This window comes from Chelon labrosus (genome assembly GCF_963514085.1).
Source record: "Chelon labrosus genome assembly, chromosome: 4".
Lineage (NCBI taxonomy): Eukaryota > Metazoa > Chordata > Actinopteri > Mugiliformes > Mugilidae > Chelon > Chelon labrosus.
In genome coordinates, this window is record NC_140340.1 from 12,340,943 (window position 1) to 12,360,517 (window position 19,575).

The 19,575-nt window shown below is 43.8% G+C and overlaps 1 protein-coding gene across 1 annotated transcript in view; it reads right to left on the bottom strand.

The window, feature by feature from the left end:
- The window catches only part of cacna2d2a (calcium channel, voltage-dependent, alpha 2/delta subunit 2a), a 141,596-nt gene that overhangs the window by 7,461 nt on the left and 114,560 nt on the right, over window positions 1-19,575 (bottom strand). Inside the window, exons 9-22 of the mRNA XM_084543718.1 lie at window positions 15,555-15,605; window positions 15,151-15,250; window positions 13,222-13,383; window positions 11,911-12,021; window positions 11,170-11,248; window positions 7,795-7,844; window positions 5,426-5,515; window positions 5,151-5,219; window positions 4,498-4,572; window positions 4,346-4,420; window positions 4,129-4,200; window positions 3,904-3,975; window positions 3,659-3,720; window positions 1,442-1,518 (exon numbers count right to left, since the gene is read on the bottom strand). Coding sequence (XP_084399844.1) covers window positions 1,442-1,518; window positions 3,659-3,720; window positions 3,904-3,975; window positions 4,129-4,200; window positions 4,346-4,420; window positions 4,498-4,572; window positions 5,151-5,219; window positions 5,426-5,515; window positions 7,795-7,844; window positions 11,170-11,248; window positions 11,911-12,021; window positions 13,222-13,383; window positions 15,151-15,250; window positions 15,555-15,605 — 1,145 coding nt within the window. The remainder of the gene's footprint in view (window positions 1-1,441; window positions 1,519-3,658; window positions 3,721-3,903; window positions 3,976-4,128; window positions 4,201-4,345; window positions 4,421-4,497; window positions 4,573-5,150; window positions 5,220-5,425; window positions 5,516-7,794; window positions 7,845-11,169; window positions 11,249-11,910; window positions 12,022-13,221; window positions 13,384-15,150; window positions 15,251-15,554; window positions 15,606-19,575) is intronic.

Genomic DNA, 19,575 nt, shown 5'->3' on the forward strand with positions numbered 1-19,575 from the left:
GGGTGAGGTTAGGGACTGGAGGAGCTGTTGTGAGAGATGTGGGATCTAAGCTGCAGCAGGAGGGTGAGGAAGAGGGAAAGGAGGAGGGATAAAGGGAGGGAGAGGTGGAGAGAAGGGAGGGGCAAAGGGAGGAAATCCTGGAGCCAAGACGGGCAGGAACAGAGGCAAGCAGGCTGGGACAGGTGAGGGTAGGGAGGAGGGGAGGAGGGGGCAGCGGGGGAGGTTTAGGACGAGAGGTGTGGAAGGAGGAGGAAGCGGTAGGGAGTAGGAAGTAGAGGTAGGGAACGTGGACCAATATGGAGTATACTTGCCCTTGTTGTATAGCACTGTGTGGATCCATCAGAGAAGGAGTGAGCAAGAAAGAAACAGGGGATCGGGTGGGAAGGGGGGGATCACAGACAATATTTTATTCAATTACCGTTTGAATAAAAATATTGTTTTCTTGAAAGAAAGAAACCAATTAAAGTCAAACAAGACAAGAGAGAAAAAGAAATGAAGAGCAAACATCTTATTTGCAAAAGCAAACGAGGAAACGGAAAACCAACGGAAGAAAGGAAAAACTGTAAAGGACAAAAACCAGTAACGTGAGAGATAATAATAATAATAATAATAATAATAATAATGGCAGAACAGAAAATAAATAAATAAATCACCAGGAAAAGAGGGGAGCAACAAGGTCTGGACAAAGAAAGAATGAGAGAGACAACATGTGTCCCCATTCAGACCCACAAAAACCCAAACTCCCACAATTGACAAGCCAGTGTCCGAGGCCATGTGGGAGTTTATCTGTTGAATGATTCCAAAGCTGAGAAACATCTCACACAATCTAACGGATAAAAAAATAAGAAACACAAACACATAACATAAAGGAAACAAACAAACAAAAAAAATCCCCAAATCATAGAACTCATGATAAGGAGTGAAAAGCATGCATGTTTTCACAGGTTTTCAGAACATCAAATACTTTGAACACAGACGCTTCAGAATCATTACTTGGTGGAGAAGAGGCGAGAGCATTTGGCAAAAAAAATAATAGCACAGAGGTCACCATTATTTTCACCTGAGTAACACAGTAAAACCACAGCTTTCACCTTTCTGTCAGTTCAGTTATTTTTTTCTTCAGCCAGTGTGAAGAAAAAACATCACCATTTTACAGCACAGCATGAAGACAGGAGGGAACGGGGGCAGAAGAGGAGTCGGAGAGGACTCGGGTATGATCCTGCCTATCGGAGGGCGTAGAGAGGGGAGGAGAGGGCAGAAGAGGGAGGGAGGGGGGGGGGCAGAGTGGCTGACTCTGCTTGGACACTCCCTATGATGATGTTGGAGACCCAGGACTGAATAAGAGCGCAAGGTCATATTTGGGAGAGAGAAGAGAGGAAAGAGAGAAAGAGAAGAAGAGACAGAGAGAGAAGGATGCTGGGTAGTCCCCGAGAGTACTTACACTGCACCTGAAGGATCTGGTCACTTAGGTTGGCCTTGATGTGGTTCTCACTATATGTGGGGAGTACCAACCCTAGACTGAGGCAACGAGGCAGACACACAGCATCAGTAACATACAATGGAAGCACATATTAAAAATGCACGCAGGCAGGAGGGCATGAAAGTCAGGCAATAGAGCTCAGTGACTGGCGGACCAAAAACTCTCATTAAACCACATAATTTCTTCAGTGACTGGTTGTGTTTTTACTTTGAAACAGGATGGTGAGACAGGTCAGAGAGTAAATGATGCATCATAAAGATACCCTGTGGAAAGTCTGAGAAGTCATCCGGGTCATGGTTCATGTAAAACAAGGCTAAAACAAAGGCAACTAGACTTGTCTGAGGTTTTGTGAAGACATTTCACCACTCGTCCAGTCAGAGATATTTTACTACAATCAGCTGCAGCTAGAAAAAGAGAATAGAGAACCAAGCCCGAGACTAAAACTAGTTTGGTACCGCAGAGCTTCACTATGTCTGGCACCTGTTACATTACACATAGTTATTTGAGCCGCTATTAATGTAAAAATCTTAATTTGAGCTGCTTCAAAAATAAAAGGGAAATGTGTCATCAACACGGCGTTGCAATTTCTAAACTCGTAATAACTGCGTAGTGTCACTAAACATTTACTATAATGTACCAAAATCAGCAACAGAAATGGAAATACGTGTCCCGTCTTACAGGGGAACTACCGTTTTTTACAACCTGGACCTTATTTCTGGCATAAAACACGATTGTTTACTCACCCATATACCTTTTGTGTAATTCGTTCGGGACTTATTTAGATCTGCGTATATCCATATAGTGGGAGTGACTGGGGCACCGAAACGTAGCCTCTAAATAACGCATTATCTGCCGCGAAACTCGTTCATTTGACCAATATCGCGCACCTGCGACGGTCGGCTTGTTTACCTGTAATTTGCTACTGCTATGGTTCATCCACATTGTCAGAATCAGAAAAATATTCAGACATGTTGCAAAAAACTAGCAGATGACATCATCCAGGTCAGAGGACATCATCCGGGGTCTGTAGGTCAAGCTGCGGACCCTGCATGATGATAATAGGTAACTCCGGACTCAACGGGGAATAGCACTAGCGTACGATAACAAAATATTGGTGAAATGAACGAGTTTCGCGGCAGATAATGCGTTATTTAAAGGCTGTGTTTCGGTGCCCCAGTCACTACTATATGGATATACACAGATCTAAATATCTCCCGAATGACTACAAATTACACAAAAGTTATATGGGTGAGTAAACAATCGTTTTTTATGCCAGAAATAAGGTCCAGGTTGTAAAAAACAGTAGTACCCCTTTAATCTTTGGAGTCATACAAAGCTAAATGCCAGTTCATTAGATGAAAATAAATTTATTCCAATATAACAGTCCTACTCTAAATCCTCCTTCATGACTCATATAAAGTTCGCTTTATGTTGGAGCAGCACAAGAAAGATGGTGATTCAACTTTTTGATCAGTATGGAGGATGTAGTTTGTGGTGATGTTAAACCGGATTGAATTTCTGTGTTTTAGCCAAGCCCACTGACTAAAAATGGAAACGAGTTAGATTAAAACAAGCACAGAGTGTCCTACGACTCTTAAACTCTACAATATAGGACGTAAACAGTATGTGTGTAGAGCTTAAATGTCTCACTAGCAGGTCATAACACTGACACATCCGGATTCTTAAACACACAGGAATTTCCCTTTGAGTGGAATATTAATAGAACCGTGTAGAAAAAAAGTCTGATGTGGACTGTGCCAGGAGGACCAGGCAGGCTGCCAGCAGATGTAATAATAAAAACACAAATCAGGCATTTGTAGAACTACTGAATATAATAAACTGTAATTTGCAAAGAATTGCCTGGAGGAAATGTCACTATGATGCAACCTCACATGTTCAACCAAGTCTTGAGATGAATAAACTATGCAATTAATATGTGCTTAAAGGACTGTTGAGGGCTCTTAATGAGTAATCGGTTATGCCTTTTTTTTCCAGTTGCGCGATGCATGGAAGCTACAGTTCACAAACACTGTTGGTTGATGAGTAACAGCTGTCATCTTTAAATCTCAGAGTTAAAACAGACAAATGAAAAGTATCAGCGTTCACTCACAGGTTCAAGCTGTGTCAATCTTTTTTGGTCTGAAGGTCAGGCGATGCCTTTTCTGATCTCACACCTACCTGTAGTCTGTACCCTCCACAGGCGTCCACGTGTACGTCCGCATGGCCTCGTCAATGTACCTCTGTCGGCCAACCACAAACAGGCTGTGATAAGTAACCTTGTCACATCCACAGCACACATTTCTTCCCGTAATTAGAGGGAAACAACAGATACTAAACATACTGAGTGACTCAGATTCATTACAACACCATTCAGGAAGGTGCTACATTGGATCATGATTGAGTCTCATATATTGATGACTTGCCTCATCAACTGACTTAATGAGCGTCTTGATTTTCCTTTGCCCTGATTTGCCATCAATCATCTGTCGACGGATCTAAAATGCGAGAGAGAGAGAGAGAGAGAGAGAGAGAGAGAGAAGGTGCAGCGTGAGATGGCATACCGATAGATAGAAATGGAAAACAAGTGACAGATAAAAAGATTAAACGGAACATATATGAACAGGTGATAGCTGTGATGTTGTTTTTACCTCCTCCTTGTTGTTGTCCTCCAATTCGGCGTCCAGAAAGTCCAGAGTGACGGGCTCCCTGAAGTTAATGATCTGAAAGGAAGGAGATCACAGAGGAAGGCGGAGTGAGGGGGAGGGGGGATGAACAGCAGTGAGCAGGGACAAAATCCAAATTTTTGCTTCAGACTCAGAATGAGAAAACTGAATAGATGCTGAAAGTGTTCACAGTGGGGCCCACCTTGGGTCGTAGGTTGGGATGCAAGAGTACGTAACCATTAGGATCAATGGCAAAGGTGTAGCCATTAGCGCCGAGCTGTGTAGAATAAGAGTGAACCGAGTTGTTAGTATGAAATGACCACACCACTGATATTAAATGTACACCATGCTCACTCTGTATGTAGGCGTCTTCTTTTTGATTTCGTTGATTGCAATGTCTACACCCATGACTCCAAGGATGAGCTGGTTCTGTACGAAGAGCACATAAAGTAGCTGTAAGTATTTTATCCACACACTCCTGCCGGCATGAGAGAACCACACAGAACTGGTAGTTATGCCGTGAGCATGCTAATAGCATCCATGTGCCATCTCAGACTGCAATCTGATTAAGTCCATATTTTCACAGTCTATCTTAAACCGAGCCCGTTTGCGGCAGCATCACTGCTTTAAGCCCGCGTGATAAGCTCAGAGTAAACACTTTGGTCATGGATCCCGAAAGCTGGATGCGTCTGTGCTCACTGGGTGTTAGCAGATGCCACAGACGAGATGTTGTGATGTCTGTTGTTACCTCAGGGGGGAGGTGTTGCCTAGAAGAGCAGCAGCAGCTGGGTGGACACCATTACAAATGATTGATGATGGCCAACAACAGCCAAGAGACTAAAAATAAAACCTGAAACCCTCCTATAGCCTCACCCACCTGGATGACAATAAAATGCAATTTTTCCATAATAATAATGAGCTGGACTATAAGTCAAATTTCCCGCTGTGCAGGTGAAGGTGAAGGCTATTTTAAGCTCCACATCTTGTGTTGACAGTGTTGTTTTTACCCGAGAGCTCACAACATCAGCAGTGAGGTTGAAGACTGGCATCGTCCCAGTGATGACGAGGCCCAAACCCTAAGAAAACATGTAGAAATCCAATTTTAAAAGAACCTTTAAATAATATATAATCATTGCACAATTACAATTCAAACTAATGCACACATAAAGCTACACGGAAACACCGACACACGTGTCTACAGTCGACTCCTACCCTGAATGGGAACCAATAAATCTAAGGGAACTCTTTCAGAATAATAAATTGTCTTAAAATCTTCGCTCACCAAAGCATCCTGGTAGACGTTCGTCCACTGCACCTGCTTGGCCCTAGGCCCAGCCAGCACCATGGGACGACCCAGGACATCCAGGTACTCCTGCAAAAAAAAAAAAACACACATGCCACTATGACTGCCCACTGTAAAAGCACACATAATCAAAAAGACATTTATAGTCCCTGTCATGTGCTGGCATTAAAAGCAGAGAGCTGGGAGAGCCCTCCAACATTCATCTGTCATAAAACTATAAGACCCTGACCGGCCTCGTCTCTGTCACCACATAAACCAGCGGGCCACCAGCAGTAGTAGCATCCCGGCCCTGCCGAGCCATAAAGCCTCCAGTCCTGAGCCACTCAAGGCCGTTTTTCATCATTATGAAGGAGCTATTAAAAACACATTAGAGGTGTCAATGGCACGACGTGCAAACACGCCATTCTCCCAGAGGCTCTACTGTCAACACTGGCGCTGTGAGAATGTCCCACAGCGATTGTGAATAGAGGTGAGGGGTTAAGTCTACGAGCAATACATCATATTCACTATATTCTTTTGTTCTCTGGAGCCACCTTGTACAACAGCTGAGATGTCTTTTTTTGTTAATAACCTATTGATCCATGTCATTTTGGAGATGGTGTGTAATTGGCAAAATTACTGAGTGAGTGACTTCGTGACATGAGAAGGAACCACACTGTTAGGAAGAAAGAACGCGTGCTGGGGGACAAGATGATCACACCGCGAGCCTTCAGTGTCTTGTTATTACAAAGACCAGAGAGGTCTTCTAATTAAAGCGACTGTGTACACTCGTGCCAACATTTACATCAGCTCCAAGTTCCTTCTCAGCATCCCATTCAGCTGACGGAGAGACATAAAGCCTATCTCTAGGTATCAGCACAATATAATCAAATGTAAAGTCAGGATCAGCAAAAAGCAGGCAGGTCCTCTGGGATTAAATATTCATTTTAAAACATTAGCGCTTCTCGCATGATGACAAATCCCATCCGTTTAGCAGTGAAAATGGAAATGTTACAGCAAACGTCCGACCCCTTGCCACCATCCATCTCGGATACACAAAAGGGGCGCCCTGTATAAGCGCACAGCTATTTCAGTGTTATGCTTCTGACCGTTTGTTTTCCATCGTCTGAACAGTGAGGTGCTGACAGGCGTAACCTATTCTATTATTAGCTCAATAAAAGTCCAGTTTAATGCGCCACAGGGAGATATTCCATCAGGACAGTGACAGCCAGACCTTTTCACGGGATATAGGGGAAATTTTCCGCCTGGCTAGAACAATCTAGGAAACATAAAAAGCCAGCGACCAGAAATATGTGCTCCAAAGGAGGCAGAGCCGTATAGACTTCAGCAGCATTCCTGTGCGTTGATTAAACGCTGTCGTCTCCCTGAGTACCGTAACGACCATGATAGCGGGGAGAAAACTCATCAGTACGGCCCCTCTAAAAAACAAACATCCAAACTAATGCCTGGCCTGTTGTTGTGGCTCCACAGAGATCCTCTGCAAAGCCGAAACAATAGGTGAGAAACTTCACTTACACGTAATCATGCATAAAGTACATTGGAAACCTCTAGCCCAACACAGACGTATGACTCAGGATGAAGTATATGGTAGTAGTCGATTTATTATTTGGATGCTGCCATCTTATTTAACCGAGACTGCGTGATGAGTGTGTGATATTGAAAGGTAGAGTGTGGTTAAATAACATAAGGCCCCGATGTGTCGTCTGGGCCTGTACGGAGAGCTGTAGTCACCCACCTTCAGAAAACCTATTAGAGTAAGTGGCAGTTCTCAGAATATAAATATGCCAGAGTTAATGGAACAGCTGACAGTCTATTCTGGGGCCTGATCGCTCACCAGGGCTGGGGAGGTTGGGGAGGGGGGAGAGAGAGAGGGGAGGAGGAAGGAGGAGGAGGAGGAGTGTGCGGTAGCTCCCCCACCACCGAACAACTGAGTCAATTTCTGCTCCTGGAATGAGGTTATCCCAAGGGCCTCTCGAAGATCGTAGTGCCTTAAGCAAAAGTGTGCGCTTCAAGGGTGGGGGTATGTGTGTGTGTGTGTGTGTGTGTGTGTTTTTTGCATGTGCGCGTGTGACAGACAGAAAAATGTGTATATGTCAGAGACAAGATCTGAAAGGCTTATTTTTCCAGATACATCCTCATAGAAATGAGTCCATCTACACCTCTGCCACTTCCACTCTCATCCAGCAGTTTGGTCTTCCGTCCCGCCGTTACGAAACACATTAAAGTGTAGCTACAGTATGTATCATCAAAGCAAGCGAAAATAGAAGAGTAAACCTGCTGCTTGATGTCATTTTTGTGGATTCATTAAGGCGTACTCAGTAGCTCGTACCACACTCGACATATCTTACCTGAGTGTTGATTCTGATTGCTCCAATGGATGGAATTTCAAAGTAGTATCCTGAAGATGAAGAGCAGAGAATCAATACACTGTTCCAACAGAAAGCATGCATGCAGCCTGGCTCAAGGTGCATTTTCAAGAAATACACAGAACACATCGTATATCAAAAGTGATCCATTTGAAGACTGGAGTGTAATCTCTTCATGTTGTTAGCTACATGTAATGGCATCATCTCCAGCTGATGATGATAGGTCACGCAGGCGTGATTAAAGCGTGTGGCCAGTGACCCTTTTACACTCGTGGTAGTGCTGTGGGATGTAAATGTGGAGGCTCATTGGGAATGCTGAGCCCCAGGCGCCGCTGCTGCTGCAGCTGATTAGGAATGGAGGAGAATGACCGACTGGGTCAATAACCACGCCGCTCCCCGAGTTATTAAAGCCATGAGTGTTTATACAAAGAGCTGAGAAATGGAGGCAGCATCCTCAGAATGTTAAAAGGCAGTGATAACTTTCATTATTTTTGATACATTATGCAGTTTTCCACCGTGTTGAAATGTTCCTTCTCTGTCCCATTCATTAGCACGTGTGTGGATGCAGACGCTATGTCAGTTGGTCACATGTGTGCACACACACACACACACAGCTATTTGTTAGAGTTTTGTTCAGTGAAGTAATTTTTTTTTTCCCCCAGTGCATCTGGATCAGTGTCAGTGAAGTGGCATCTGAGGTGAGGAGAGGAAAATGAAAGGAGTAACTACAAAATAATACTGTGGTGTAAATCTCCTCTCTGCTCTGCAGGTTAGTGTTTGGATCAATTATGAACTAAATCAATAACCCATTTCTTAGTAAAAACTCATTTGCATAATGTCTCTACACTCTTCAGGTCCTCAAATGTCATCTTCACATTTGTGACGTAATCTGGGTCCATTCAGAAAAACTGGGTCCTTTTAATCTAACACTATGTAGGCTCTAAAGAATCTAGTGTTTATGTAAAGTAAATGCCGTGTCAGTACGAGGATGCATTTCCCTCCTACGTAGACCAGCATGCTCTACTTTCTATTCATATTCCGTTTTCTTATCTCGCTGAGACAAAGTAAACGTGTGAAGCTAATTTCCTGGCCTACTTTATGCTACTTCTCTTTTTCTTCTTATTGACGGCCATCGTGAATTCACAAGATGTTTTATTTCTTGCCTTGGATTAAAGGAGGCTGTGTGGTGGTATTAGGATGATCGATGCGGCATATCCTTTCCCCCTGCTTTTTTATCCTCCATTTCACCTGTTTCTTGAAGATAACTTTCTTTTCAGTCTTGGATTTCGTTACAGCGCGCGTGAGAACACAGAGAAAAGGTTTCTTTGTCCTCGGAGTCGCGGAGAGGTTACTTTCTTCTTGGGATTGCAGCTCAAGTGAGACAACAGCTAGCATCTCCAAGTGGCCTAGTAGCTGTGTGTGTTTTGTGGTGGTGCGTGTGTGCCAACTGTGTTTTGTCAAATGTGTGTGTCATGGGTGAAGGGTTAGGGCCTGGAAGTGTCAGGGAGCTGGGCTCTGTTGGAGTGAGATACCAAAGAGTAATAAGCACTGAAGATATGAGAGGACAGCTCCATTGAGGCTGGTGTGTCAACGCTATTGTCTTATGCTGGCATAGACTTTAGTACCATGGTAATCACTACGGTCGTGAACAGCACAGAGCATGTTGGCACAGAGGCATAATCCTGGACTTTCCCCGAGCCTGACAGGGAGATGGCACGGTAATCATCCTTCAACCAGACTCCTCCTGCTAATTAATAACAACTTCTGGGGAGATACTTCTGAAGCACTTGGCTCCACTGGCAATAAGCTAATCAGCTGACAGCTAAAGCCGTCATAAAGGAGTCGCTTCAGATAAACGCTGGGAAACAACATTAAATCAAGCCACAAAAGACAGGAAGAGGAGTTTTAAAAAAGAACTGTGCTCCTAACTGAGCACAGCGACAATAGTGAGTTAGGGAGGGCTTTCATGAGTCAAGATGAAATTGGTGCAGGCAAAGGAAAGAACAGAAGAACCGCCTGAGTCATATGAGCTGTCAGACTGTTGGCCAGAGCCTGTTTGCTGCTAAAAATTTCAAAGAATAATTCAATACCAGACTAAATCTTGTTTTCTAGATGACAGTTTCAAGCCAGTTTCACCTCTGATCACAGACAGCATCACCATTTTAGTGAAATTTATTCTTTTACTTCAATATTTTCTGTGTCAACCAATATTTCTTACGACACACTGGATTGCCTTTGCAGGAATGATACCAGTTTTGGACAGCACAATCACGGTCAATCTTCCCAGATGATTCTTTTCAGCTGCTCTTCTGTTGGATTCATGTCAGGGGGACTTGTCCCAGCTCACATGTTTTCCCTTTAAAACCTCTTGTGTAGTTGTTGCAGTGTGTTTGTAATCACTGTTACGCGGGGGAATTCCTGAGTAATTTTCTTTATTCAGCATGTGACCATGTTTCATGGTCGGCACCATGTGGTCACTGTCGAAGTCCTGGCTGGGTCCACACCGGACGTGCTGGACACCATCTGATCGAAACAAAACTATTTTTGTTTCACTCAAACCAAGACTGCGCTGCCAATATTCACCAGGCTTCTTTCCATGTTCCTTGGCAAAGTTTAATCTTGAATCAATCTGTGAATCAAATGTTTTCTTCTTGGACACTGTCCATAGGGCTTTAAGCTCTGGCTGAGCAGTCACTGAAACACCAGTGTCTACAGATAATTATTATGCCAACTCAGCAGCAGTTCTCAGCCTGTTTTTCTATAAAAGGTTTTAAAAATAGCAAATTTTCATTCATTCATTAATTTTCTGTAACCACTTGTCCTGTGAAGGGTCACACCTACAGCCAATTTAGAATCACCAATGAACCTAACAAGCATGTCTTTGGACAGTGGGAGAAAGCCTGAGTACCCGGAGAGAACCCACGCAGACACAGGGAGAACATGCAAACTCCACACAGAAAGGCCCAGTCGGCGCATGGATTAAACAGCAAATTTTATGTGGCGTAATTTTTTCATTGCCAGCTACTACACCTTCTGTTATTGGTAGTACAGCTTTTCCTACACATCCTGACCACCATTGTGGAACTACTGTGTTACGGCTTCAGTGACCTCCTTTTAGTTTTTTGAGACTGACTAGACTTTGCATTTCCCACGTCACAAACACTGTAAGTGGATGTATCACGGAAGAATGTGTCTATTGATAAAACCAGCACATTTACTGTGTTGCTTAAGCCCCACTTTGATATGTCAATATGACACGAGGAGCTCTGGATCAAACCACAGACCATGCAACGTCTGGAGCCGTAGCTGCTTCCCTTTTTAATATTGTATACACAAAGACTAAGCTCATCCACTCACCTTTATTGGCGCACGCTATCCACTGCAAAGGGGTGACGTCATAATTGTGCTGGCCAACAGAGAAGGTGAAAACACGAACCTGATTGAAAAAGAAAATGAGTTTCCGCATGAATTACACTAAAAGAGATCTAATACAGAACCGTCAAGACACAAACTTACTGTGGAGACCACTACCAGAACAAAACAACACCAAACAACCTCTTCCATGATGGCAAGACGTTCACTATCACGTAATTACTATACCACGCCAATATTATCAAATGATTAATGTTGGTGAGGCTGCGAAATTTGGATATTTAGAGACGGATGTTACAACACGACATGGACAAAGACACAAACTAGTAGATTATAGAGTGGCTGTAATATTACAGGATCTGGTGTTAAAGGCTAAGTGAGAGCTACTGGCAGCAGCAGCAGCTAAACAACAAAAGACAGAAGAATAGAGAAAGAAAGAGAAATTGATCGGATAATGGAACAGACAAAACAAAATACAAAAAGACTGGCCATAATGGAGGCGAAGAAAGCTTGGAGAGGATGACATGGGCGCATATTGGAGAGCTTGGCATATCTGACAGCCTAACTAACACAACTGCCTGAGCCCTAATGAGACGATGTCAGCAGAAAACAGGGGACACGGGGAGGGAAAAGGCACTCCTTAGACAGTCTCCGGACATGCATGATCACTTGAGCGGGGCAGAGCAAGTCGATGAAAACATAACAGCCTTGTAGGGACACACTCACTGTTTTGTTGGGCCAGTTGTACTTCTCAAAGATGTCCTGGGCACGATCCTCGCCACCATCTGTAAACATCATTATCATCTTATTGCAGTTGGCCCTCGGGGCACTGCTCTCCTGTGGCAGAGGAAGAGAGACGGGCAAAGAAAGGAAGAGAGAAAGGAAAACAAGGCAGGGACACTGGTTAAAGGAAATGCAAGAATGAAAGGACAGGGTGAAGATGCCAGAACACAAGCCCTTTCACAGAAAACTACACCCAGAGACGGTGTATAGCTGTTTATAATGTTGTGAGCAGATAGAAGTGTTTATAACTGCACCCATAAGGGAAGGCTGGAGTGTGCAGTGCAATATGTTTATTTGTATCCATTTCCATATATTATTTCCACACGCCATTCTTTCTCTTCTCTTCCTACATGTTGTGGCAACAGATTCATCTAATCCACTCTTAGCTTTCATTCTTAGCATTTCATCACACATTTATAGATTCCTCAGTTGGCAGGCACAGGCTTCCTCATATTAGCATAATTTTAGAATTGCCTCTCAAGTATACGACATTATTCTAGCATTAAATCTGTTTGTCTCAGAAGCACTTTCACAACCATTTCCATGCCCCTTCTCAGCAACACCCCCCACCTCCACCTCCTGAACACCAGCTGCCATTGACATGCAGGCCAGCGGCGTGTATATCTGACAAGATTCTAATAAAGATAAATAATATAGGGACAATTACATATTTCTACTGTGCTTCTGTCACCAGTCGTGGCGGTGAGGCTGCTACAGACAGCGATTAAAAGGGCCATTTTATTTCTCATTCTGCCGGCAAAAGGGAGGGTGGCGGGGCACTTGGCTCTGTGCCTTCGAGCCCACCAGAGGAATATAAAGTGTCTGTGGCTGATCTCCTCTGGGCTACGCTCATCAATCATCCCATCAGAGCCCATTAGGGTGGCAGTCTCCTAAAATACACAGCAGCATACGGAGCTGAGGCAGCACCTGTGTCGAGAGCACGTGGACTCCTGCTGCTGACAGACCTCGCCACAGCGCTGGCTGCTTCAAAAGCTAGCGTCACTTCATTGCAACAGCAATTACAATCAGCCCTACCGTCAACTCTGCTCTGGAACTGTCGTACGCAAACCCGAGCCACTATCTGTCAGCACTGTGTTATCACTGTGAATTATGATTTATTGATTGGATTAGGACGTAACTCTGTCAGGACGAATGATAACATGCTGGAGCTATCGTATGTAGTCGCAGCTTAGCGTTCATGCATTCAAATGCATTCAAGGATTGTCCTTCCCTGAAAGACTTCTGGGTTCTTACGTTGAGAAGCTGTTCAAAGGCGAATGTGAAGCCAGACTTGTAATCCGTGGTTCCTTTGGCTTGCATATGCATGACGGCTTCCTTGAAGATCTTCTTGTTCCGAACGTTGGCTTGGACCAGATTCCTGAAGCAAGGGACAACAGCCTCGGCCTTTTCATTGAACTGGAAGGCAACATATGAAGATGCAGATGAGTGTACAGACAATACATTGACTTTTCTTTTCAAAAACACTCCCAAATTTGCAAAAAAAAAAATTAAAAATTAAAAACGTGTCCAACATTTGTGGGATTGTGTAATTCTATGTGTGGCGGCAGGATGCAGACGTGGGTGTGTGCAGATGTAAGCCGCCCTGCTACTCTCTCGCTGGCAGTAAACACTGGTAATTACAACTTTCCACACAAAGAACAGGTGCGCCTGAAAACACCAGTGCAATACACCGAGCAGAAACCCAGCCAAGGTAATATCATCTGTCTCATCTCATCCACCAAATTAGCCTAAACCCGTGCATGTGTGCTTGTGTGTGTGTCTGTGTGTGTGTGCTGCGGCGTATATATCTCTACTAGTGTGCAGTGTCTATGCATGATCACAATATTAGCAGCGATTTCGGTAATAGCACGTTTCAAATGCAGTTTCTTCTTGAAGGTCAACTTCACAATCGACTGACATTTTTCAGACAGACTGATGTAAAACGTTGTGTGTGAGAAAAGCTGACATTTCTCACGGGTTAGGTGTTGTTTCATATTTAAACCGGCAGACAAATATACTCAATATGCATCACAGAGTTACTTCTTAAAATGTTAGGAATGTTATAGTACCTGTGAAACAAGACCAAGAAATCTGTCTATCTGTATATTATAATAACCAAGTACACCGATCAGCCACAGCATTAAAACCACTGACAGGACATGTTCTGCTGGGAAACTTTTGGACCTGGCATTCATGTGGATGTTACTTAGACATGTACTGTCCACCTAGACCAGACCAAGCACCCCCACTCCATAGCAATGACACTCCTTGATGGCAGCAGCCATCCCCAGCAGGATGCAGCCTGACAAAGGCACACACACAAAAACGGTTTAGGAACAACTCAAGGTGTTGACCTGGCCTCCAATTTCACTAGATCCCAAACTGATCGAGTATCTGTAGGATGATCCACAGAGGCCCGTCCCCTCAACCCATAGGACCCAAAGGCCCCCACTAACAACATTATGTTACCAGACACCACAGGACACCCTCAGAAGGCCCATGTCCATTCTCTGAGTCACAACTGTTTTGGAGGCACAAGGGAGACCTACACAATAATAGGATATTTGATGATTATTTTTTAGTTAATTTTTACTTATTAAGGCATCTTGTGTTTGCAAATAATTTACTGCAAGCCGTCACTTTCTTTACAGGGGTGAAAATCAGATGCGTTCCCACCCAGATTACCATGCTCATTTCTTGCTCTTAGAGCCGGGATTTAGAGGCATACAGTGGCTAAGAGCGATGGATTATGAGGGATTACTGAAGGGAGTCTACAAACAGAGCCACCACACCGAGCAAGTGGACGCATTTGTGTGTGTGTGTGTGTGTGTGAGTGTGTGTTCGCGTGTGCAAGCCAGTGTGTGTTATCTGTATACTAGAAAAACGTTAATATTCTCCTACACATTAGTCCTAATAGAAAACGTGGCAATCAGCAGAGAGTGAAAGAGGCAGGCGGGCACAATTCCACACGGACAACGGTGATGCAGGAAGAGCAAATACACTATAATGAGGGAACTGCAATGTTTCCACTATAAGCAAACAACTGGGAGCAGAATGAGTACACTGCTCCACTTACTGACTCCCTGCATGATTACCACCTGCTTAATGAATACCACAAACATTAGTGTTAGTGTGGCTTTCAGGAGTGAGTTGTATGATTCTGACGTTCAAGCTTCTTCTTACCCTGGCCACATTCACGTAGTCGTCATCTGATAGAGTGTCCAGCATCTCCACAACGGAGGTCTTCATGAGCTTCAGCGTGAGTCCGCTGACACTTCCACTCCTGCAGGCAAGAACGAATAAAACACTTAGATGCTCAATAACATGAAGACAGGTTGAAATTTTGAGATTCACGGGGTACCGTTTCATCTCAGGACAAGATATTTCCATAGCTGGACGTGCATTTAATGGATTATCTTTAGACAGATAAATTTAACAGAACGTACTTAAATTAAAGTTGCAAGATGAGCAGCCATCACCTTCCTATAACTTTAGCCTCAGACCAACAGGTGGCACTAGCGCCCTTTGAAGGAGACGCACACTCCAGCCAAGGGGGGGAAAAGTTGAAAGAAGAGCAAGATACTCACACATCCACGATGATGACCATGTCCTTTGGAGACGACGCACCTTGGATATACCTGCACAAAAGACACAAAGGACGGGCTTTAATTTGTTCCCATAATCTCTGTAAATTGCACCAATGAAAGAAGCCGAAGTCACAATGAGCTGAGCAGTGATAATATGGAGCAACCATGGCTGAGCCCACTTAAGCTACGGAATACTGAAAAAGGCTTATGTGCTTAGAAGAGTTAATAAGTTGTTATATACTTCAGTGTTGGCTGCAGCTACTGTTGGCTGACTTCAACATAGATAGTCCTCTTTACCAAATAACAATGTCTACTCTAAATAATTACTGCATAAGCCAAAGTAATTACTAGTTTATGGTCTGAGTATATAATAACACATTTAGTACAATGGCCTGCACAGAGCTGTGCAACCCCCTAACCACAAAGGCCATCACTGCAGAGATAGCCCTTTGAAAGGATTTGATGAGTATGAAAGGCGTGAAAAATAAAAACATCTTTCAACAGAGGACTGATGCAATTGTTAGTCAGTACGAATAGGCTGATTACTATTTTCAAAAGAGCTGAAATTAGAAATGTTTTGCATACTCAGACAGTAAAACCTATATACTAAATATTTATGGAGCGTCCTACATTAGCAAGTTCATCATGTCTGTTTTGATGCCACTGATAGGCCACCATACTTTTTACTTTAAAGATCTGATATTACATACGTTTGGAAATCATCGAATAGGATTTTTCCAATCAAATGTCATTCTGCTGTAGTGAAGTAATCTACCTTAAACTGTTTCACCTTGTGGTTTACGGCGAGAATCATTTCAACAAATAATTAGATACGCTGTAATTATGTGATGAAACAGACATTTTAGGGGCTAAAATTATGCTTTAATTCCCTTTCATGATAATAAATGACATCTAAAAGAGCTATTAATTATTTTATTTGCTGTCATTAAACCGCATGCGTCACAGTGGTGATTCAGTCTAATACGCTTTATATTTAGGAACTTGAAATTTATGTAAACTTGTCGGGGAGCAGCCCGAGTGGCCTTGACCCGTGTTGTGGAGAGCCAGCGCTGAGCTAAGAGCTGTCAGTAAAATAAGATAGCTGGCGTTCTGTTCCTTTGATGACTCATCAGTTGGGCGTCAAACACATTATTTACTCTGGCGGTGCTTTTATTGAGGGGAAGCACAAGCTGCTTAAGACCATTATGCTTCGGCTGCCAAGCAAATTCTAAAATAGGGCCGCGGGGGTCTGTGTGTGTGTCTGCTGCCGTGCAGCGTAGGCCCACGAGAGACAGCACTGAACTAGGTAGCCAGGCAACCTGTGTCCTGCACATAAACGTCTGTCCAATGTTGATAGAGGATGACATACAGAGGGAAAGCAAAAATCCCCTCAGTGTCTTCCAGTGGCAATTAAATTCACATTAACGTGATACAAAGAATGTAGAGATTGATGGACATTATAGGCTTTTCTATGGCACACAGGGAAGGAGGAGGAGGGGGGAGTAAAATATGAGTCCTAGTTTGACATTCTGAGGAGTGAGCAGGCAAGCAGTTAGCAGACGTCTTAGGCAGAGGCAGAGTAATCATCAGAGGTCTCTCTTTGCTGATTATCAGCCATTCTGCTGAGTGTGGAGAGAAGCCAGCTGCCTGTGGGCCAGAAAGGCTCTTTTCTTATGCTCGGCCAAGCTGATATGGACGTAGAGCATCGGAGCCTCAGTAGGCTTCGTCATTGCTCCCACTCACTGGCAGGAGCGACTCCAACCTGCAGAACGACCCCTGACACTCGTGTTGACGTGACATCTCTCGGCACGCTGCCTCGGCTGCTCAAATCCGTTTTTCAAACACAACCTGGACCCCGCTCTGCTTAATCACCCCCCCCTCAGAAGGAACGGGGACTGTGCACCAGCACTGCCTCGGAAGAGGTCGATTAACTGAGCATGCCCAGAGTTAACATAGGCAAAAATGTATGTGTGTAAGAGAGTCAGTGAAGGAGGAAGGAGAATCCAATTATTTTGAATAATAAAGAATGCCACATCAAAGGTAGAACTTCCACAGCTCTCCACAACTGTGTGGCGTATGAAATCAGGTCTGGAACCATGAGGCATATTGGCATGCGTGACTTTTATCAATTTAATTACTGAAATCTTAATTTGAGGCAGTACGAGGGAGAGGAGGAGAGAGCTGAGACTCCACACAGTGGGGGCTGCTTTCTCTTGAGCGGATGGGGTTTGTGAAAGCGATCACTGATGCAGGACTGAAACTCAGTCAAAATGTGGCCCACGTCTCCACAGCCTCAGGCTCATGGACGGAGACACCCCGTCTGGAGATTGAACGAGGGTCATTTGGTGACGGCTGATGCCCACAGACCAACTGCAGGATTTCATTAACTTCTGCGGTCACTCCATTTCTCATAGAGGAGAATAGTCCTTTAATGGGACTTCAAGTTATTTTGAAGGGGCTAAATGTTAATTATAAGGCAATGCAGACTTCTATTACTCAGTCATTATAGGTTGTCTTCAGCTGCACCAAAGTAAAACCTCACAATGGAGGACCGTGCAAGCATTGGCCCTAAAATACGCTGAGAAAATATTACTTTCAAGACGATCATTTCTCTCTAACTGCGAAAGAGGCGGCATTGATCAGCAGTAATGGGCTTTAAGAAGAATGTGTGAGCAGTGATGGAATAAGGAAGAGTAACACATGAGCCGGGATAGTGTCACTCAACACTGGAGCTATAGTGCTGCCATGGCTGATCTTCCACACAGATTGTCTTGGTGTATCAGCACCACTTTCTTTCTGTGCCTTTCCACTGCCTGGGGTACAATTGAATTTCCTCTATGCCTCCGAGCAGAGAACATCGGGATCAGAGAGGATGGAGTCAAGGATTTTCAGTCTCCGGGCTGATATGAGGTTCTACGGTTTTTGACAGATAAAAATCATGAATTGAGGCCGGTATCAGAGTATAATTCTCCACATTTTGACTCATGGATCCAGATGTGTTGTTTCTGCATGGATTCCAGTCAGTAATTACCTCTCAGCTTCTGCCCACTGATGCCATTCTTTCCCTGTCATTACCCAGTCTCCTGCGTGCCAAGGCCAGGTGACAAGCAGATGGGCCTGGCTGGTGCTGAACAGAGCCCTGTCGCCCATTCTGTCCCCCCGCGACAAAACCATCAGCCAGCAGACACTACACCCCAGCCTACAGCCTACAGCCTCTCGGTCCACTCACTAAAAGTTACGTTCGTAATCTTACCACCGACTCTGAAACTTCTGAGCTTGTGACAGCATTTCACTTCAGACGTCGCTATTGTATTTCACAAGACAGTCAGTTCTAGTTTACTCCAATGTGTAGCTCTCCTTCTGAGACCAAACTGTGATGTACACCCAGCCACAACTTAACTGAGCTTGTTTACACCCTGCAACTCACATTCAGGTATTTAGGCGACATGTAATACCTCATGAAATGCTATATAGCAATGGTCATACTTGAAAGTCTAGAAAAAAAATCAAGAACCAACTAAAAACATAATAAAAATGTAACTATGTGTTGGCAAGAGGTACTAAAACATGTTTTTATTTCAATATATACCACTTACAAAAAGACATGCTCACATAGTTATATTTCTGCATTAGCTGGTTTCAACTTCTCAAATGTGAACAATCACTGCTGTTTCGTATTGTTGTAAAATGGATCTGTTTTGTTTTTAGACTGTTATTTGGACCGAGGGATCAATATAACGTGATTATGTCAGAGAACTTGCGATGTTATTATTTCTAAAACAAAGGCAAAAACTTGACTTGTTTGACTTTTCTTGAAGATTTCTCACCAGTCATCCACGATGATTCCTCAGACTTAATTGATTGGTGTGTGTGGTGCAAACTTGACAATCACAAGACTGCGGTCTGTTAGCATTACTCACCTGCAACTTGTAGATGTTGTTCAGGTGAATCTAATTTAATCTAAAGCCGTTAACGCACAGGAACTCCTAAGACTCGAGGTGTGAATGGGGGTGATGTATCA